The following is a 23304-nucleotide window of genomic DNA, read 5'->3' on the forward strand; positions in this document are numbered from 1 at the left end:
ACCAATTAAACAACAACAACAGTTTGTATAAAACATTGTGTTGTTAATCCAACATCTGCACCAATAAGCTCATAGATCTGGTGAGAGGCAGGCATTTCCCATCATGCCCTGAGGTAAGGTCGCAGTTGCAGCATCTGGTTCCAAAACCTGCAGCTGCCTCCTCTAAAGTCATTCTTTCAATGTTCTAGCTGTAATCTGAGCTGTCTAACAACTTCTACAGTGTTCAGTCTTCTCTGTCCTACTGTTATTACATCCACAGTCTGAACTGTGATACTTAGCCTGTGAATGTCTAGTGTTTATGGGAAATAGTGTTTGTTAAAGACAGCCAAAAACAGAATTATTGACTAAAGAATAATATTAGATCCTTTCCCAAAAAAAACTATCATACCTATCTAAACACATCAAGCAAGTCACATGACATATTGTTGAGAAAGGCCCTGTTCCAAGGCTGGATTTTTAGTTTTTAGCGATTTTAGAAATGTGAATGGGATTTTGAAAAAGGTTTTCTTGCTTCTGGAGAGCAGTCATCAGGTTCTGGTTTAACTTAGGCTCTCTGTAGACTGGTTTCTGACCAGTGTCATTGTGAAATACGCAACAGCTAATAGAATGTCTGTTAGCTATTAGCCTCTAGCAATCAGGTTACAACCCTGAATTTCAATAACATGTAATAACAGTTTTGCTCAGAAACTGTTGAAGAAGAAAGAGCTGTTTGAAGGTAAGATAGCTGACTCAGTTAAAGTGGATTAGAGGCAGTTCCATGAATATTGTAAAAGTTTGATTGTCCAGAATGTGGGGACTTTTGCACTCTTAACCTGTGCAGCAGGCAGACACATATTTAATTTTCTCACTACCTGTATTGCTATAGTGATTTCCTGCCACTATATTCTGTGTCATATTGGCTAGCTAGAGCTGACAGATGTCTATCAGTGTGTGTGGCAGTTTTCTGGCCCATGCACCCACAGTTGTTTGTAAAGGGGAAACCCATCTGTTAATGGTATATAACAGCAGATGATCAGCTCAAAGTTACCTGTTTGTCCAGGGAGGTACATCGGTTTATCTGTTTGGATGAATGTCATCGGTTGATAGACTCTGATCATGACTTTCCTGACTTCTTTTGAGTAAAATGTGTCGCCTTGTACCTCCACCTCGAACCTCTGCACCTCTTGATTCTGCACTACAGGAACCTGTGAGAGATAGATATTTTTATAGAGACCAGGAAAACCATTCATTCTTACTGAAAAAACACAAAACCAAACCAAACTGACAATTACATTTAACACGTTAACACAATAAGAAAATGAATCAAAGCCTTTCTCAGGAGCTGACCTGAAAATGGTTGCAGGCATGAAACTCTTCACTGATTATTTGTTTGAGAAGAGTTGTGTTCTTGTCTTGGGACCTCAGAGTGACAGTCATGACCACAGTCTCATTGGGCTGCAGGAGACTTGCACAGAATTTGGTTTCAGCTCCAGCTTCAAGAACCGCAGGAATGGCTACCATGTACTGCCTGTAGTTACAGAATCATACACATGGAAAGTTGATGCCTCACGGCAGAAAAACTATAATGATGATCTAATATTATTGCAAATGATTTAGGGAAAAAAAATCACACAAAACATCTGCTATTATTATCATTTCAGATTATATAGGTAAACTTACGGTCCTGCCAGAACTTGACCCACACACATCCAGCTCAAGAGGACACACAGTGTCCATGTCCACATCTGAATCCCAGGACGACCCATGACTGACTGGGGTGATCCTCACAGTCAGCACTTGTTAAATAGCCCCGATACAGAAACCCACACACCCACCCAACCACCCTATCTTGTAAGTCAATCATTTATAGACTTCATGGAGTTTAACATAGTATAAAGCGGAGTGTAATTAAAAGTCAATTTTTTTTAACAGTTTAATCAGCCAAGGTTCAAAGGTTTATTCATCATTCAAGGACAAAGGACCAGGACATAACAACTGACAAAATTGTTTCAGTTTATTTATGATATGGATTCTATGTTTTGCACGTCTGCTGCTTGACCCAGTTTGTACAGTATGAATTTGCTACTGCAACGGGGTGGACACACAATAACAGACATTGTTATAACTTTTTGATGCCGCTTTAACAACATGTGATTAACATAACAATAAAGGTATAACTAGGTGTAGGTACTCTAAACCTATTCAATTTTATTGAAAAGGTATTCATACTGTACTTAATACAGTATCTGTCAGAGATCTTGTTGTATCATCTAGGATTTTACTCCACCATTTCTAAGCAGTTTGTTCTGCTCAGTCCTTTCATTGTGACAGTGTCATTTTGAAAGTGTTGTAGTCTGTAACTGTTTTCCTAAGTCAACAATCATTGTTACAGTAAGTTGAGTTCTGCAACATTGCCCTTTACCCAGCGTGGGATGTTTGAGTTTGTCATGCAAACATCTCTTAGTCTGATTACTAGGGCCAAAGTAGACAATTTTTCCAATAAGTAAACTTCTGTGGACTGATAAAGCCTTCAAACTTTGCTGATGGGTTACAACACGGTCAGAAATGTGCTTACTATTTAAAATAGTTCAACCTCCCAAATATTTGTACTTGCATGCCTAATAACATATGCAACCACTTTTTGTGTTAATTTTATGCAAATGATGTACCTTAAGATTCCCAATGCTTTTCAAGTGGAGTGGTGGTGTCCATAAGTGAGATTCAACAAGAATCAGCCGCTTTCTTTCCAGACCTATCAGGCATTCCCACCAAACCCTCCAGTAACTTGCTTACAGGACTATTTCACCACCTGAGTGTTGCAATGACCGCCTCACATCTGATGAAGCAAATATTTTTTGACCCATGTTCTACTGTAGCATATACACTTACACATTTTCTTCCTTAAACATGCTGTGAATTAATGAAAAAAGAAAGAGGCGCTAGCAGCATGGCTGTCCATCCCTTTGGTCCAGGCTAAAATATCTCAGCTACTAAAAGTTCTGTACAGACATTCATGGCCTCCAGAGGAATGAATCCTGTATACTCTAGAGATCTCTTGACTTTTCCTTTAGTGCCACCATGTGGTTGACACTTTTGAGCAAAGACTCTCAGTAACTATTGAATGGCTTGCCATGAAATTTTGTAACAGTATTCATGTTCTCCACAGGATACACTTGTAATAACTTTTTATTAATCATACATTTCTGGGCAGATCAGAGACTCAGACGCAGAGAAAGAGTCAGGACACAAGATAAAGTTCAAAATAGGCAAATTCTTTTACTGGAAAACCAGACAGTCATACAAAGGTAGTGAGTCCAAATTTACAAATCAAGGTAGGGAGTAGGCTTAAAAAAGAGCAAAGCAAAGTCAAGAATCATAGTGACAAACACCAGAAAAAAATGCTGGCAAGTGATGAATGATGACCAAATAGGGGCAACCAAAGGAGTGTTTGCAGTACATGGGGTTGGCCAATAGCAAGGACAGGTGAGTAATCACATAAGTAAACATGTATCGATGATCAATGTAGTGGGAGACATAAAAAGGCCAGAAACAACGCCAGCAATCCTTAATGGGATATTATAATTTAGCACCATCCCCAGGTCTAAATTTTAATTTGCAAAGATAATGACATTCCCATTAACATCATCTTAACTTTGTGTTTAGTGCTGATTAGCAAATATTACTGTGTTAACATGCCAAACTACAATGATGACGGTGGTAATGATGGTTACACCTGCCTTGTTATACCTGCTTAGAACTGCTATTGTGAGCATGTTAGATCCAGTTTACATGACAACCGTTTTGCTGAAAACAGAAAAGGTTTCCCTTTGCATTTTGAAAAAGTTCTGCATTCACACAACAATGTTGTGACAACAAAGAAAACTGGAATTACAGTTGCATGTCAGGCCAGTAGATGGTTATGTAACTTGATGAGTCTGCAGCACAAGCACACCGCAATAGTCCGCCATTGTGGTTTATCTCAAGCATGGCTATTAGGCTCAGAACATAATAGTCATGCGCAAGATGGGACATTGTCATCACAGTTTCCACAAGAACTGTAGATTTTACATGTTGAAGGTAGGGGTGGTGCTTTCAAAAGATTACACACAAAAGTTTTAACGTATTGATGTTTTGATATCATGTTTATCGTATTAACCATCCTTGTTTAGTAACGTAGGCGCCTCTCTTAACAGAAATTAATAAGGTTGTGGGGCACCAGACAGGCAAGGTATAAACTCACCCACCTATACCTGTCAAATTTATTTTTGTGAATAACTTTAAATTAGAGAGTGCTAATAACTAAGTACTAATAAATGTGTGATATGTATCTTGTATTAATTCAACTCTTTCACATCAGTAATGAAACACAACATTGCAGCATCCAGAAAGAGAGAGAAAGAGAAAAAAAAATCAGATATCACAAATCAACATCTCATTACACAGTCTCATTTGATAGTCCTGAAACCAGTGTGGGTATGAATGCAGGTAAGAGTATGTGTGAGTCCATTGGGGGTTTACAGTCAGAAGGTGTGAATGGATGAATATGGGAGAGTGAATACAGCTCAGTCCGGTTCTGTTCGGTTCAGTTCAGTTCAGTTTGTATGTAGGTGTGTGTGAGTGTTTTTGGGTAGAGAGAGGGAGAGAGAGAGCAAGAATGTATTCAGGTGAGCATGGGAGAAGCCAGGAGAGTTTGGGTTGTGATGGGGACTTAACTGGGGTGTGGATGGTTGAAGTGTCCTCTGACCTGGAGAGAGAAGCCTCAGAAAACCAAGCAGGACAGGTCCAGCTGCTCCAGGGTTCCCTTTTCTCCTCCTACAGTCCTAGTTCCACTAATTCAATATTCCATCTCAAACTTCCTCAGTAAAAGTCCATGTCAATCCATATTTGATCCATGTTACTAGTCCTCCTTTTTTTCTCACATTTCCTCTTTTTCTCTCACTCCTCCAGTTATCAAACCTCCTTCCAGTCTCTCTTTTGTTTGAATTTCCCTCCTACTCAGCTCCCAGGTGTGACTCCTACTTGTACCTGTCCCATCCCACTCCTTTCCAGCATGTCATTTCCTGTTTCCTGCCAACCCCCTTTGCTTCCTGCTACAAAGCATGCTAACATTACCTAACCAGCACTAAACATATGGAGCAAATGAGGCTGATGGGAATGTCATTAGTTTTCAGTGATTTGGTTGTGAACAAATTCTAATTTTGAAATGATGATGGCACGAGATGAAACTGTTTTATGTTTTATATGTTCTCATACAGTTATGCTCATTAGTCATCAATTTAGAGTTATCTTACCTCTCCCTCAGTTGATGGATAGCTTATAAGAAAGCAGTAACAATACTTGTTGCATTTTAAATACGTTTTAACTTCCCCCACTAAGCTTACCTGCACAACTTCTTTTCTGGTATGTGGGTGAAATACATGGGAAAAATAAACAACCACTGACACTGCAAAGCTGTACTACCACAATGATGAAACAGAGCAAAACATTGTCAAACACAAGACCAGTTTTAGTGGGACATTCATATGACAGTATTTTATTCTCCATTATGCATGAGTTTGACTTCAGACACATACAGTAGTCACACAGTAAATGTGTTAACCAAGTGTTTGCTGTTAGTTTGTGCGTTTACACCAGCAGATATGGAGTATCTTAACGAGCGCAGAACTGATCCGACTTCTCTCTTTAAGCTGCAAGAGAAAGAATAAAAAAACAATAATTACAGTTGACAGTACATTATAGTTTTTGTTGACCTCATTTTGTTTTAGGTTACAAGATTGGCACATGTAATTTAACACTATATCATTTCTTTTTTCTTATTACTTCTTATACACAATTACTGGTTGATTTCCACAGTATTAAATGTACTTGAGAGAAAGATTCTGACCAATTTCAGACATTTGAATTGAATTGCTTTTTGTGTTTGTGTTAAAATGATTGAGATTTTTCATCAAGAAATCAATTTTGTAATAAATATTGTGGTGTTTGTATATTATTATAGATTGTTACCTGCAGCACAAGGGTAGGTGTATTCTGTCTCAGCCTGGTCACCTGAAAGGAAAAAGAAGAACAGGAAGAGAAATTGATTTTTTAAATCAAAACTTCTACATGTGTCCAACCGTGCTGCACATTTAAAACTTGTAGTTCTCAACATTACAGTTCTGAAAACCATTCAGTTTTGCTGTGGTCTCTGTAAAGGGATTTAGTGTCTGTGTGGGTGTCAGTTTTACTTGGCTGGTAGTAGTCATAGATCTTGACCACGGCCGGCTTCAGGTTCTGCACTGGGAGCACCTGTATGATCTCTAAGCTGTGGTTGATGCCTATGTCCTTTGGTAACTGTTGGAGGGAAAAACAGATGATATGATCAGTAACAGATCTGAAAGTCATCATCTATTGATCCCCACTGTGAATTCCTCTCACCTCTCGCATGTACACCAGAACATGATCTTCCTTTTGTTCAACACGATCCACCAGCAGGGCACCTCTGAGCTGTGAGGATACGATACTCAGCCGGGTCGTTCGTCAACAACACATAACACAAATCCATTTCTAACTGAAAGTTATTGTAATAACTCACCCGCTTCAAAGACTCTGGGTCAGGGGCAAAACCAGAAAGCATTTTGATGTCCAGGATCACCATGTTTGTAGTGGTCTCCTTACCACTGTATCTGTAATAGAACCATAAAAATGTGATGTTACACCTTCATCCACTCAGCCTGTCCTTCATAGTTCTACTTGTTATGAGGTTGGACATTTTTATATCTGAGACTCTGAGACTTAGTGTATCATTTCCAGTTAGGATAAGTTTGAGCTAAAGAGTTGGACATTTCCCACATGTCCATCCAACAACAGTTACGTAGTACAGCACTTGCTGGTCTGTGCAGAGTATTATTTATCAAAAATGTCAGTATTCCTCTGTTACTGCTGGACCTTGAATCGATTACTTACAGAGACTTTGTCCTCAAGGTGAACTTGGGTCTGTGAGATTTGCTGGTGCAGACAGCCTCTGGTTTGACCTCGACACTCAGGGTTGTGACATCGGTAGGAGTTGGGATGTTGTAGTGAAGAGAAATCTAGCAAATGGTTGCAAAAGGAAGGTTTGATATAACAAAAAGCCCAAAAGCCCTCTGGAAATGCTTCACAGAGTTCAGATAGCAGACACACCTTAACATTAACTATTCAGAGGAGACTGCATGAATTAGGCCTTCATGGTCAAATTGCTACAAAGAAGCCACTACTGAGGAAGAACAAGAAGAAGATGAGAATTGTTTGGGCCATGAAACGCAAACACAAACACAAACACATTAGAACAGTGGAAATGAGTGCTGCATCAGTTGACCTGGCCTCCACAATCATCTGACCTAAACCCTGCTGAGATGGTTGGGTATGAGTTGGAGTGCAGAATGAAGGCAAAGTGCTCAGCACCTCTGGGAACTCCTTCAAAACCATTTCAGGTGACTACCTCATGAAGCTGACTGAGAGAATGCCAAGAGTGTGCAAAGCTGTCATCAAAGCAAAAGGTGGCTGCTTTGAAGAATCCACAATATAAAACATAATCTGGTTTCTTTAACACTTTTTTGTTTACTACATAGTTCCACATGTTCCTTCATAGTTTTGATGTCTTCAAGATTAAAGGGTTTGATAAGATAAAATTATTTTTTGACTACCTACAGTTTACACTCAACAGTAAAAATTACAAGATGACCAATAGTGTCATTGATTAAATATATGATGTTTTCTACGTGAATCAGCACTTCTGCTCTTTACCTTTAAGAATAAAGTTTTATTTCATGAGTGTATCGATTATTGTCTGACATTAGCTGAGGCAGGCTTCATCTCAGGTGAAATGGCCAGTTTCCACTATACTATTCTACATGTTGTCAGTTCATCTGTTCATCTGTTCAATAGTTCATCATACCAAAACTGACTTGCTTAAAGAGTTTGGTGAAGTAGGCAAATACACAGATTATCTACTGCTGGGCTGTCAACCTGAGGGTGCTGTTACAGTATATAAGCAGTGTTTGTGGTGATGGACGTATATCAAAGAGAAACAGCGCTCCAGTGTTGACTGACCTGCATTGAAGCACATGCAGTGCCTTTCACCTCCAGGCTGTACTTTCCTGTCACATCCTGCAGTATCTTCTCCTGATACAGCAGTTTGTTGTTCTGGTTCACATCAAATGTCAGCTGGCCACTGGGGGACTGGACTGTCACCGTGCTTGAACCTTCAGGACTGAACACCAGAGTGGAGTAAAGAGCCAGAGCCTGAAGAGCCACCACTGTGTCCTACAACACACACGTACACAATGAGTTCAGTTCAGTCACTGTTCAAGTGCACTTCAGTGAGTTCAACAGTAGGTGAATGCATCACAGTTGAAATGCACCTCAACAGGTGCGACAGTAGGTCTTTAAATATGTGTTTAATGAGGAAGTAACACACTGTGAATCACAGCACTCACAGTGCTCTCAGTCACCAGTGAGGTGCTCCACTGCTAAAAGCTACTGAATATTGATTCAGTTTAGTCAGTTCACTTTAAAATATGTCAATGGAGATTAATTTGGACGTATACTGACTCACATTATATGATATGCATAATTATTATTGAGAGGTAATCCAGCAGAGATCGTATTTCAGCTTTGACAACAGTAAACATATAAATATTTTTTTTCTTTCTTAATTTCTTCACTTTTACCAATATCAGGTGTTTTATTATTATTTGATAGGTTGATTATTGAATTTCATAATTTAAATACAACATTTAAAAGCCTGTTGAATTGGCTGAAAAATGCAGTGCCACAAAGGTCAAGAGTATATTTCTCCTATAGAACACTGTATGATTAAAATCCAGTTTTATGCTGTTTTGGCCATACCTGTGTGGAGGAGAAGCCTCCATAATAGTTCTGCTGGCCTGTCAACCATCTGACGATGCGAGAGGTGTAGCCCAGGTCTTCAGCAGTGGGGGAGGCGCTGAGTTTGGCCAGCAGCACATAGGAGGCGATCTCCACAGACAGAGAGGCTGACGTTTCTGTAGCTGTCTGAGACCATCGGAGGATACCCCCTGAAATACAGCCATCCACAAACACACAGGCGTGAGGTAAGCATAATACATTCACGCTAAGTGAAGCCAGAGTGATCCTTTAGGAGGATGATTCACCTTCTTTTAGAGCAACTGTGTCCAGGTGCTGCAGAAGGACAGCACGGGCGTTCATGTCTCCTGCCAGGGTGAAGACGTATGCCATCAGAGCTACAGTGTAGGTGTTGCTGAGCTCGCCAATGGACTCCTTGAGGCAAGACAGGCTGTTCTTCACTACAGGATCCTATAACAGGTTAAAAGAAAACATATTTTGTATTGACAAAGCAACTATTATTCTATGCAATTTCAACAACATCAACATTATCACTACTCATCAGGTTCAGTCTTCTGTCTCTGAAATAATGTCAAAGGGCCACTGTGTCCGCAGGAATCAGTCAGCAGCACTAACTCCAGTATCTGACAGTACCACAAAACTAAATATTAAAGAATAGTACAGAGGCAGTGGAACAACTACTGCTGTCTGCAATATGATTGCTAACACTACTTGTGCATTAGCTGCTAACCATAGCCAGTTAGCAGAGCTTGAACTCGTCCCAGAGGAAGAGCAGCCACTGTTAGGATATAGATTGTAATTGTGCGCATAATATTGTGAGTCAGTTAGGATTAATTCTATCTCTGACACAAAATATTAGACAACAGAGCAGCAACAGGAAATAGTATCGGTTTCAGGTGTAAAACCCGTAATTTGTAAATACCTTTAACTGAAGAACTTATTGGAATAGTCAATAAGAAGTGATTTCTCTTTTTGAGTAAATTAATACAAACAAAACTAACGTGGTAGATGAATAAATCTGTTAAATTCTTTTTAATAATTCTGTGTAAAAATCTGTTCAAAACATTTGTAGCAAAGTCAATTACAGGCCTTACACTGAGCATTAAGAGCTTACTGATGTATTGAAACAGAAGCTGAGGTCATGTGTTTGATATGGGGAGTCAAATAAGCAATATGCATTTGGCATTTATGTAGTTTAAGTCACAAAACACAGTTTCTACGTACTGTGTCTAACATAACCACTACACTTGAAATGACCTTTTATGTACAGAAGGCTTCTTTCACCACTCTGTTACAAAGTAATACTGAGACTTTCCCCCATTATTCAAAATTACATGGGTATCTCTACTACAGCTATATCCGAACAGAGAGAAAAGAAGGAATGACTGTATGGAAAACATTTTAAGCTCTACAATTAAGAATTACAAATCTGCAGTTGGGAAACATGTTGAAAATGATGGTAAATACTGTAAACTGACATTTATGTACAAAAGATAGAAAGATGTATCAAAGTAATTGATTAAAGAGATACAGACTTTTTGTTTTCTTCATCTTTATCAGTGTTGATGTGATTGGTTCATTTATGTGTTGTAACTGTGCAGATTAGAGTGAAAACAGCAGGACATATATTTGGGGAAAGAAACTACTCACATCTGCAGACATATTCATCTCCAAGAAGGCAGCAGTGATGTAAGCACTGAGAGTCACTTCATCAGACACACCACCCTGTAGACAGGAAGCATCATTCGCATACTATCATCACTGTACCTCCAACACACAGGGGCTTGATTAATACAATTGATGCTGTGCACTGCTTACTATGAATGAAACAAGTCCTGCTACAGCAAAATGTCACTAAGTGAAAACTGACTAACCTGTCTAACCTTTGTCAGCTCACCTTCATTCTGTTGTTGAAGAGTTTTCCTAACTGTTGGAAACAGCCATTTTCTCGTTGTTTGCTCTCCAGCCAAGTCTTAGACTGTTCGATATTTTTTGGGTCGATGTGGATGAAAGACTTTGCTTTGGCAAAAGATCTCAACACAAAAGCAGTCAGCCTGAGGATATCAAAGTGAGGTTCGACAATAACTGACAAAAAGGTTCTTTTCCTGAGGTGAACTGTCTCTCATTGCATGACATGATAATTGTTGCACATCATCTACATAAAATTATTCTGTGTGGATGATTGAGCAGTATTGTTCTCACCAAGTGTTCCCTGATCCTGATCCAAATGTGCTGTAAGCACCATCACTATGTTTGTAGTTCAGCTGTCTCTGGTAGCCTGTGTAACAACAGAAACACAAGCTTATTAGGGCATAATCATACATATTGTCAGAATGAATGAGGTTTTTTGATAAGCTTATCAAATGAGGTAAATGTGTTTTTGAACAACAACGTCATCCTGGGGAATTTGATGTGTTTATTAGATGGAGGACAAAAGAGAGGTGACAGGAAATGGGTGGAGTTTGGCGGGTGGGGGGGATTGCACATGACAGACCTTCTGCTTATATTCTGATATTAAGATTAAGATTATTGTCATGCATTATGTATATTTTACATATATCATAGATTGTTCAGCTGAAGCTAGCAGAGGCTCACCACTGGTCAGAAAGTTGGTAGCCTTTTCCATGATGGCCGGGGTCAGCTGCTGTGTGTTTCTCAGGTACTGGAGGATGTAGATGTTGGGAGCCAGGAGCGCCATGTTCTGCTCCCCACATCCATACGGCATCTGCAGCAGCCCATCCAGGTTCTTCAGGGCTCGACCCAGGATGTCACCTGTTCAGAAACACTGGCTTACTAACATTTACAAAGTTACTTAAACAGTTTTATTGCTGATTCCTCAAAAACATATGAGGCTTTTCATAGTTTCCTTCAACTTGCATTCTTATATGTAGACACTGTGTTCCTTGTACAAGAATAATACTGAAACCATCAGTGCTCCAGTAATTTACTTTTTGTCAATACATTTAGAATTTTGCTGTCTGTATTGCATCAAAGTGCCATGGTTGGAATATAAAAGTAAAATGTGGTATCTCAAGTAGGACAATCCAGTTCAAATGTCCCTTTTTATTACTGATGTCCTTATTAAAGAGGCTTGGAGGTAGGGGAGTGGTTAACTTGCTACATTCAAGTAAAATGAATGTATCAGTTTACCCAGGACTGATAGTGAAGCACGGGCAGATCCATCAATCACATTCTCAGGGAGCTGTATGTCTATTTCTTCTGTCAAAGCCTCTCCTGTGTAGAGACAAAAAACAAAGATCTCATTTAGATTTAATGAACAGTCAGTGGATCATTAACTAAAATCAATGTAAAGAAATTTTAAAGAACATGAGACATTTGCACCAAACTCAGTGCAATTCCCATAACAACCATGAATATAAATCTGTCCCTCTCTCTGTTTTTCTAAATGTTTGACAGAGCATGCCTGGTCTCAGATTAGTCCTACCTTTGGGGCAGAGCAGCCAGTTGTGAACCTTTGTCATCTCAGTTCCCTCAGCCTGAGACAGAGGGAGGCAGAGAATAATGTGACTTCCAGGGATTTTATCTTGTATTAATTGAAAAAAAATATGTTTCTCGAATAAACTTCTTTATTATCTTTTTTAAGGCACCAACCTTTACAATGAGAGATCGTGTGACCACGTCGATACGACCTCTCTCTGGCACGCTCACGACCTCATTGTCACATGAAACATCAGATGCCACAGCCTCAGCAGTCACAGTCACATTCATAACCCCTAAAAAAGACCATAAAACTTTGTTTGAAAGTGTCAAAATATTTAGTCTCTGAGGAGACTCTTACTGATTTCATAAAGATGAAAAAGAGTTTAGCTGGGGAAAGAGGGACAGCAACTTCTTCACCTTTAACATTTTACACCAGTGGTGATGAAAACTTAACCCTCACCTAAGTTTAAGGGGGCCATGGTCCAGCTGAGGGTCTTTCGCTCACCGCCACACAAACAGGACTTGTACTCATTACCAGAGAGGGGGGTGAGGGTGTAATCTAAGGAGGGTGTTGGAGTCACAGAGACCTGTTCAAGAGACACAAAAGTATAGAAATTGTATTGCAAATGCAAACAGTTGTTCAAACTGTAACCTGTTGTGAAACATACAAACCTGACTCTAGTTCTACAGTTGCATTGCTACAAACACAGGGAAACAAGATGAGTATTAAAGTAGGAACCAACCAAAGTGCTTGGTGGGTCAAAATTTACTGTATACTTTAAAGTTCATGAATTTTACAGCTACCATCATGGAATTTTAATAATCACATTGTGAATTTCAAAAAGGTAAACTGCATTAATGCTGGATTTTACCATGTAATTCGCTACTTAAATGTATTTACACCACAGATGAATTTTATCAACTTTGGTGATCCAGTGACTTTTTTCATCCACCTCAAGTATATGTTTTTGCATGCTAACATGCTTAAGAAGATAATGAACACTACACCTGCTAAACATTAGCATGTCAATGTCATCATTATGATGTTAACATGTTAGCATGCTGACAGTAGTATTTAGGTTATGTAGAAACATTCATTACCATGATACAACTGGTCAGGTAGTTGAAGGTGGTCGCTTTCAGTTCAAAGTGCTCCCCCCGGATGATGGAGTAGGGCAGAGTGAGCTCAAGGAAGAAGGGCTGGAAGACCCTGATTTCTTTACGTGGTGCCAAACCAAATCCCTGCTGGGACAGACAGAAAGCCTCCGTCTCCCAGGTGGTGATGGTGTCTGGTACAGTGAGGGACACGTCCTTTGTTCCAGTCTCTCTGGATCAACAGATACACAGAGACACACAGACACATGAGCTGGAAAAACACATTATACATAGCCCATATTAGTTGAAGAAAACACATAAAAATTTGATCTAATCTAAATTAATCTAATCTAATATGATCTAATATAATCTAATGTAAAAGTCTTGAAGAGCAGTTAAAAGTAAATTATTTTCATGCCATTCATGTGTGCAGGGAGACAGCGGTCTTTGTCAGAAACAATTCAAAATTCACTCAAACTTTTCTTCATTGCCATCAAAACCTTTAGCAATGGAAGCTCACCCAACTTCCACCAGGTCCCATATCCAAGTCTCAGGGAAGAAAGTGCGGACTGTCTCTATTGGTGGAGCATCAGGATAGGCTCCCACAAGAGGGGTGATGCACCTACCTGTACATCCATGACTGCTACAGGAATTGGGCTATATCTTAAACCTAAAACGAAAATACCAGAAAACTAGAAAATATTCTATTATCAGAGGACAGCAATGACACAGTGAACTGCTCTACTGCTGATAAATATTCAGCATGTGGTAACACTACCATAGTGGCCGTGGCCATGGTGGTACTCTCTTCCTTTGTACTTGAGGCATGAAGGCATTCGGATAACCATGTTTGTTGCCATCTTCAGTCCTACGTTCTAGATGATACAACAAGATACAAGAACAGAAACAACATTATATGTTAAATAAATAATATTCTTTTCATTGCACATTAATATGTGTAAGAAGTACCTGGAAAACTGTATGAGCATCATCAATCTCTTGTCCAGGATATGGCAGAACATATCTTCTTGGTCTCACATGTACGCACTCTACAGGATCTTGAACCTCATATGGAACATTGGACACTTTGCTGACATGCAACAAGTTGAAAATCTGTAAAGAAAAATATGGTTCAAAGTTTTAAACTGCCAAATATGTCTTGTTCTCTGAAGATCTGATGATTGGCTATATCTTTGGATTCATGGCTCTTTTATCATGAAAAGTGGATGTCAAGTATAAAACGGTGTCTTCATCCATATGGTAGACTTGTACTTGATAGCATGTTTACAACTGGATAAAAAATAACAACAAAATGAGCATCAGACTGCACTGAACAGCTGTATTACATAATACCAACGCACAACTGGAAGAGGGAGAAAAAAACTGAAAGAATCAGGACAAATTCAGAATAAAACTATAACCTGTGGGTGACTGATGATGTTAATAGTGCATAAGATTACACAGAGGACACTAAACCTAAAGGGTGTAAGCAGCTGTTTGTAGATGATACCAGCAGTTACCTTGTCTGCATTCAGAGTGTTCCCTGGCTCCTTGATGAGGACACTTTGGTCAACAGCGCTCACACCGCAAAGAGAGTCTGGCTGGGCCATTACCTGCATGGTGGTCTCTTCTCCTGGGACAGCTGAAGATGGAGAAAACTCCAGCGACACCTGACACACACAAAAACACACGTCACACTCACGTCATCTAGATTTTAGTGGTATAAGTTGAGAGCCTATAATCTTGTCAATGTGACATTAATGTCTATTTTACTCTGACTTCTTTACATGTATAACAAATTCCAAAACAATCTCCCAGTTTGATTTTTACACAGGAGGTGGTCAAAAGTGCAGGGGCATGGCCACTTGGCAGTTTGTCCTGTCTGTTGTAATGGCTGATGTCGAGCTCTGTATCTTAAGCCTTAATCAAACGTCAGGACAGAGGTGGAGAGACACAGATTTGAATGTGGACAGTGGTATGCATATGCAGACACATTCTACACCTGCACACTAAAGAACATGATGGTGACCTCCACACAGCAAGAAGAAGCACTCCTTTGTTTGCTGTATTTGGCTGAACAACAAGAAGAAGTAATGACCCAATGTGTGCACCTACTTAACAAGAATAGGACAAGTGCGTGTGCAGTTGGTGTGCTTATAGTGTGGACAGTCCACATGGTCACAAATTCTGGGCTGCACGCAAACTCAGGTATCTGTGCAAAAATTTTGGACAGACAAAATTTGAAAATCATGTGGAACCACATGGTCCCATACAGACCCATAGAGCAAAACCATAAATTGGCCTTTATGCAGACTTGTCAATCCACAGTGCCTGCTGTGCTAAGGGTTTGCATTTTGTGGGGACCGACAATGTCAGAACCTAGCTGTCAAGAATCAACACTGCACATATTCTACATTTACATAATAATCCAGTCCACATGATGGCTGACTGGACTTAACTTTGACTTGCACACCAATGATGCTGATGAAAACCTATACCTATACAAAGATTACACCACCATACCACCATACCTGTGGAGTATTACTGAGTTCAGGTAAAAGTAATTCAATTGATGACTAGCTTGACATTTATCATTTATTCAAAAACATATGTCTTACATAGGCTATAACTGGTAGGTAGATATTAACACAGCAACAGTACTGCTGACTAACATACACTTTGATTCTATACCAACATTTTACAAGTGCTGTTGGTCGCCCCTGTTCTCCTCTTGTACTGACCTTGTGACTGAAGCATTTCTCTATGGAGAAGTCAGCACTGTGGGCGATCACATTCTCACTGGGGAGGATGGCGTAAGCCACGACCTGGACGTCTGGTGCCATTTCTGGTCGCACACTCAACTTAAAGGACACCTCCCCCTCATTCACTGAAACAATTAATCAGCTGTTACAATTATCATCCACATGCCCCCCACACATCAGTAAAACAGCAGTTTGAATATTGATTGGTCATACTAATTTAGAGAATCATTTTAAGACATCATTCTCCAGACTCATGATTAAAGCCTGTCTTTGCCCACCTGATGTATCTTGCACTTCAGCCTGTTTAAATCCTTGCATGACAATGGCTCCTCTGGATAAGACCTGGAGAATTTGACAGAAAATGGCACAAAGAATTATGCTTTCTCCTTAAACCCTGGAATGTTCCTTAAAGGAGCAGTGTGCAACATTTACAGTAGTAATGAACAGTAATCAACAAACTAGAGGACTAAGGCATGCCTCCCTGCCATCAGCAGCACAGCCTCTGCCATTGGAATGTGTGCCTTTTAAAAAAATGCTGATATTTTGACTGCCGAAAAAATGGAAAGGGAAACACTGATATAGCCATAAAAACAAACCTCTTCACTCAACAGATTAGTTACCATTTTGTCACCTGGCAGCCACCGTAGACTCACCAACACACTTGGAAAGGGAGGGGATGGGTATTTATTTGGTTGCAATCTGTGTTTTCACCACTAGATGCCACTATTTCCTACATACTGGTTCTTTAAAGTCATGTGTAAATTATTGATATGAATGTCATTCTAAAATATCTTTTCTGTGTCCTTTTCTCTGAAAAAAAGAACTGAGGACAAGCTGAGAAATAATTCACCCACCACTCACCAGGTACATTACATCCACAGAGCCCTGCTTCTCTCCAACCACAGTGTATCGGATAAAGATGTCCTCTTCTCTTTCGCAAGTAAGAGGCTTATCCTTCTTCATCACCTCCAGGGAGCTGACTACTTTAGTATCAGGAGAAGGAAGTTGGGCCACAGACACTCTATGACGTCCAGCCTCATAGTATACAGTTCTGTAAACAGAGTAGTCCAGTGTCGGTGCACTGCTAACCTAGATTGTAGAAAAGAAACATAAATGAGCACATGGTGGATGAGGCAGGAGAAAACTTTGGAAAATGAGTTTAATTTTTCAAGATCAGTTGTAGCATGCTCAGAAACCATTTTGGGTTTCAGCTTTTGGGCTGTGTTGTCATCTTTATGAAAGGGGTTTGATGTGGCTAATACATATTAGCATTCAGATTGTAGTTTTACTGCTACATCTTACATGGAGTTGGATGTCCCCTTGGAGGTGAGCTGTGCTAAATGAGAATGTGGCAACACCATCGCTGTCAGTGGTGAGATTCTGTAGCTGACGTGTTGACCACCTTTCACCCTCTAACAGGTAGACTGCCATGTCAGGAATGGGTGTATCATTGTAGTGAACTGCTTTAACCTGTTGGAAGCACAAAGCTGTATCACTGAGAATGCACATTGTTTGGGTTACATTATCAATAGAATGACACTGAAAAAGTGAAGACAGCATTTTGCACTTACTTTTCCCTCCACATTTGATCCCTGGTCATAAATCTTGGGTGTGTCAATGAAGGACAGTCTTCCAATAACATATGAAATCTGGATCCTCTTCTGTTGTGGGCGTGAAATCCCTATACAGTAAACCACTATGTTACAACAATGTGTGTGCCATATTGTTTCAACACATGATATTGTATTTTTTCTGATACAAAGACTCTCATTTTGAAATTCTAATTAAATATAAGAAAACTTGCCTGTCCCTTCCTCTTCCACTTCGACACTGAGGTCCAGGTGATCCCGCAGCACCTTTTGGTCAACTTTTGTGAAAGCTGACATCTTGAAGGTAAAAGCGGCACAGCCTGTCTTGTCTGTCTGAAATGTACAATAAAATAATATTAGATAAAAAGAAATAGAATAACAGAAAAAACATACATGTAACTGAGAAATGTAATTCAAACATTAAACCAATTACAACACTTTGGACATGTGTTTCAAGCTCTTTTCCGACCATCTGACACCCGGGTAACACTTGCATTATTAGTTCTTAAACTTCAGCTTATTTAGAGGTGTTCTGTGTCCATATGAGGATGTGTCCCCTTGTTTTTTCAAAATCCAATTTTTGCCCCACACTATAGAACACATCTAAAGCAGTGGACTAAACTAAATGCAGTCAAAGGGTCCTCTGTAGCCAAGTGCTTACCAAGTTATCTGTTAAACTCGGCCTACAATGTAGTATATTGGATTTTTACAACTGCGAAGCTCACTTGACAGTCTTCTGACATCTTCGACATGTCATCTGCCTCATACTGAGTCGAGGAGAAACTAAATCAGTTTATCATTTGCTAACCCCACACTGATTTATTGTCCAGTATTTCATCACTATTTGTAGATCACTATATCTATCTAATATATTGCTGCAGAGTGATGATTCTACCAATATAGCAACTGTACCTGCACTGTCTCCTTGTGGCATGGGGCTGTTATCTCAGGGATTCCCTCTGGATTGTCAGGAGCGAATATAATGCGGCCATAATAACTGTCAAGAGGTCGACACACCTTAACTTTAACGCTGCCTGGCACAGGTTGTCCATATGTATATCTAATTAGATGAAGAAGAATAAAGACGACAGTGCGTTATTGAAAAGTCATACACTCACCAAACTGGATGTATTTCAGATTTTTCAGGAGTGCAATTTGTCATTGGTCAAGAAAGTGTTTACTTACTTTGCACAGACTTCAGCCTTTATTTCCTCCTGTTCAATACTTACTTCATCAGATGTATCAATTTTCACATCAAATTTAGGCAAAACTGCATTTGGGTTACAAAATATGGTTATTTACATTTGTACTTAATTGCAAGTGGATGGAAATGGAAAGAGAAATAGCCATAACTTACCATATTTCTCCACTTTGAAGCTGTGATAGATTTTTTCTTCACCAAATGAGACAATAACATGGTAGGATCCTTCACGAGCCTCAGAGTTCAAGGAGTAAGACAGCTGCAATATTTTACCACTGGATGTTTCATTCAGCCACTGTCCAATCCGGTTATTGTTAGCATCCTGTTGAATAAAACAAACAAATTATTTGCCAGCTACACACACAAATAAAGAGAAAAAAAATCTTAAACAAAGGTCAATTGACAAGCTTTGAACAGCATATCACTGTCCTGGAGTGCAGACAAAGGCTGGTAGAGACTGTTGACAGCTCTAGAAAAAAAGAGTAAGAGGCTCTTGAGTTAATATATTCATTTATTTATTTATTATTGTATTTATTTTGGAGTGAATACATGATTTTTGAGTTAACTTTTTTCTTTCCAAGGTACTTAAAGGTACTGTATGTAAGTTTTTGTTATTGTTACATGGCTAACATTAGCATTAACAGCTGTTTACTTTCCAGTCTCCAGTTCAGCATAAAAGTTCACTTCTTTACTCACCAAGACTGTCTCCAGTGGTAGAAAGCAACATTAGTGTTTATTCATTTTGATTCTATTTCTATCATTTCTAGCGAAGTTAGCATGCCAACCAGCTAGCCCTCAGCTAGCATCTCATAATCTCACTCTGTGGTACTGAGTCACTTTAGTGCTCAGTTTGCCCTCAATCTAACATGACAGGGTGATGAAGTAACACTGCACAGAGGGAGTATTTGTACATGAATTTAACTTTTGAAAAGGAGCTTTCAGTCTAATATCTCCAGTTTACAGTGTGTTAAAGTGTGAGTATGTATAAGTGTAGGTATTAATAGTCTTACCTCAATTTCAATTATATTGTACTGTAAAAAAAGAAAGAAAGACTTGTTAAAGAAGAAACTATCATATTACTCTCATCATACAGTGCCCTAATAATTCTAGGTTGGACATTTTCTTTATTTAAGAAATCAATGATACTGTTGTCATGAGCAGCCAACGTCTGATGTTTTACAATGAGTGTACAGTTGTGAGTCCAACACAGTGAATGTAGACATCAGTTCTAATATTTATGTTTCAAAAATATGAAACATGAAACACATAACATAAAAAAGGATTCTCCACAGAGTATGTCTGTCTATTTCTACTTAATTTCTTAGTACACTTTCATAGTTATCACTTTAAAATGTATTTTCTTCAACAAAGTGTTGCAAAACGAGGAGCTAGTGTTAGGGTTGTACTATTGACCTTTCATCAGGAGCTGATTGATTAGAGACATAACTCTGGTCTCTCTAAAAGAGAGGAGAGAAAGTTCAAACACTCACCAGTCGACTGGCAGGTCTAAACCTGGTATCAAGTGTAACGACTCTGAAATGCACTGAGAGAAATGCAAAGAGATTACTTGAAACTTTTACAGCTCATCTACAGCTTGTTAAACATCCTGACAAGCTGAAGATGGAAGACAGCAGTCACTAAACTACTCAGAAATGACATCATCATTACAATTAAACTTACTCATTAGATTGGAGGTTAGAATAAAAGATGATTTACTCCTGACTTTTACACAGTTCCCTCTGCTATCTCTTGCATTCTGCATTTCAGTTTGCTGCTTTTTATAAATTAGATGACCAAAACTTGATTTGATATGATAAATTCAAATTCAAAATCAGCTGTCAAAATACATGGAGAGAAGAAAGAAACACAAAACATATTTTAATTATCAATCTGTCAGATATTTAGACTGTCAAGTCACCATCAACCACACATTCAGTTTTTAATAGAATAAAGCTTCATAGAGCAAACAATCTAAACTCTAAATCTCACCAATTAAACAACAACAACAGTTTGTATAAAACATTGTGTTGTTAATCCAACATCTGCACCAATAAGCTCATAGATCTGGTGAGAGGCAGGCATTTCCCATCATGCCCTGAGGTAAGGTCGCAGTTGCAGCATCTGGTTCCAAAACCTGCAGCTGCCTCCTCTAAAGTCATTCTTTCAATGTTCTAGCTGTAATCTGAGCTGTCTAACAACTTCTACAGTGTTCAGTCTTCTCTGTCCTACTGTTATTACATCCACAGTCTGAACTGTGATACTTAGCCTGTGAATGTCTAGTGTTTATGGGAAATAGTGTTTGTTAAAGACAGCCAAAAACAGAATTATTGACTAAAGAATAATATTAGATCCTTTCCCAAAAAAAACTATCATACCTATCTAAACACATCAAGCAAGTCACATGACATATTGTTGAGAAAGGCCCTGTTCCAAGGCTGGATTTTTAGTTTTTAGCGATTTTAGAAATGTGAATGGGATTTTGAAAAAGGTTTTCTTGCTTCTGGAGAGCAGTCATCAGGTTCTGGTTTAACTTAGGCTCTCTGTAGACTGGTTTCTGACCAGTGTCATTGTGAAATACGCAACAGCTAATAGAATGTCTGTTAGCTATTAGCCTCTAGCAATCAGGTTACAACCCTGAATTTCAATAACATGTAATAACAGTTTTGCTCAGAAACTGTTGAAGAAGAAAGAGCTGTTTGAAGGTAAGATAGCTGACTCAGTTAAAGTGGATTAGAGGCAGTTCCATGAATATTGTAAAAGTTTGATTGTCCAGAATGTGGGGACTTTTGCACTCTTAACCTGTGCAGCAGGCAGACACATATTTAATTTTCTCACTACCTGTATTGCTATAGTGATTTCCTGCCACTATATTCTGTGTCATATTGGCTAGCTAGAGCTGACAGATGTCTATCAGTGTGTGTGGCAGTTTTCTGGCCCATGCACCCACAGTTGTTTGTAAAGGGGAAACCCATCTGTTAATGGTATATAACAGCAGATGATCAGCTCAAAGTTACCTGTTTGTCCAGGGAGGTACATCGGTTTATCTGTTTGGATGAATGTCATCGGTTGATAGACTCTGATCATGACTTTCCTGACTTCTTTTGAGTAAAATGTGTCGCCTTGTACCTCCACCTCGAACCTCTGCACCTCTTGATTCTGCACTACAGGAACCTGTGAGAGATAGATATTTTTATAGAGACCAGGAAAACCATTCATTCTTACTGAAAAAACACAAAACCAAACCAAACTGACAATTACATTTAACACGTTAACACAATAAGAAAATGAATCAAAGCCTTTCTCAGGAGCTGACCTGAAAATGGTTGCAGGCATGAAACTCTTCACTGATTATTTGTTTGAGAAGAGTTGTGTTCTTGTCTTGGGACCTCAGAGTGACAGTCATGACCACAGTCTCATTGGGCTGCAGGAGACTTGCACAGAATTTGGTTTCAGCTCCAGCTTCAAGAACCGCAGGAATGGCTACCATGTACTGCCTGTAGTTACAGAATCATACACATGGAAAGTTGATGCCTCACGGCAGAAAAACTATAATGATGATCTAATATTATTGCAAATGATTTAGGGAAAAAAAATCACACAAAACATCTGCTATTATTATCATTTCAGATTATATAGGTAAACTTACGGTCCTGCCAGAACTTGACCCACACACATCCAGCTCAAGAGGACACACAGTGTCCATGTCCACATCTGAATCCCAGGACGACCCATGACTGACTGGGGTGATCCTCACAGTCAGCACTTGTTAAATAGCCCCGATACAGAAACCCACACACCCACCCAACCACCCTATCTTGTAAGTCAATCATTTATAGACTTCATGGAGTTTAACATAGTATAAAGCGGAGTGTAATTAAAAGTCAATTTTTTTTAACAGTTTAATCAGCCAAGGTTCAAAGGTTTATTCATCATTCAAGGACAAAGGACCAGGACATAACAACTGACAAAATTGTTTCAGTTTATTTATGATATGGATTCTATGTTTTGCACGTCTGCTGCTTGACCCAGTTTGTACAGTATGAATTTGCTACTGCAACGGGGTGGACACACAATAACAGACATTGTTATAACTTTTTGATGCCGCTTTAACAACATGTGATTAACATAACAATAAAGGTATAACTAGGTGTAGGTACTCTAAACCTATTCAATTTTATTGAAAAGGTATTCATACTGTACTTAATACAGTATCTGTCAGAGATCTTGTTGTATCATCTAGGATTTTACTCCACCATTTCTAAGCAGTTTGTTCTGCTCAGTCCTTTCATTGTGACAGTGTCATTTTGAAAGTGTTGTAGTCTGTAACTGTTTTCCTAAGTCAACAATCATTGTTACAGTAAGTTGAGTTCTG

At 39.1% G+C, this 23304-nt stretch overlaps 2 protein-coding genes across 2 annotated transcripts in view; both read right to left on the reverse strand.

Annotated features, from left to right (window-relative positions):
* The window catches only part of LOC108894560 (alpha-2-macroglobulin-like), a 134543-nt gene extending 132719 nt beyond the window's left edge, over window positions 1–1824 (reverse strand). Inside the window, 3 exon segments of the mRNA XM_051065386.1 lie at window positions 1028–1184; window positions 1327–1507; window positions 1660–1824. Coding sequence (XP_050921343.1) covers window positions 1028–1184; window positions 1327–1507; window positions 1660–1745 — 424 coding nt within the window. The 5' untranslated portion in view covers window positions 1746–1824.
* Window positions 1825–5496: 3672 nt separating this feature from the next.
* Window positions 5497–22744, reverse strand: LOC108894559 (alpha-2-macroglobulin-like). Its single transcript, XM_018693271.2, is given in 37 exon segments — window positions 5497–5666; window positions 5986–6027; window positions 6207–6312; window positions 6397–6465; window positions 6554–6644; window positions 6925–7049; window positions 8050–8262; window positions 8848–9035; window positions 9132–9294; window positions 10495–10569; window positions 10742–10898; window positions 11047–11122; window positions 11440–11616; window positions 11995–12078; window positions 12290–12341; window positions 12457–12578; window positions 12746–12872; window positions 13387–13612; window positions 13901–13988; window positions 13991–14050; window positions 14159–14255; window positions 14350–14493; window positions 14901–15050; window positions 16122–16267; window positions 16421–16484; window positions 17004–17231; window positions 17445–17612; window positions 17714–17823; window positions 17947–18064; window positions 18644–18791; window positions 18917–19001; window positions 19089–19254; window positions 19943–19963; window positions 20423–20475; window positions 21947–22103; window positions 22246–22426; window positions 22579–22744. Coding segments are annotated over 37 exon segments (4368 nt in total). The 5' UTR covers window positions 22665–22744; the 3' UTR covers window positions 5497–5661.
* Between the last annotated feature and the right edge of the window lie 560 nt (window positions 22745–23304).

The sequence above is a fragment of the Lates calcarifer genome, linkage group LG21, assembly GCF_001640805.2.
Source record: "Lates calcarifer isolate ASB-BC8 linkage group LG21, TLL_Latcal_v3, whole genome shotgun sequence".
Classification (NCBI taxonomy): Eukaryota; Metazoa; Chordata; class Actinopteri; family Centropomidae; genus Lates; species Lates calcarifer.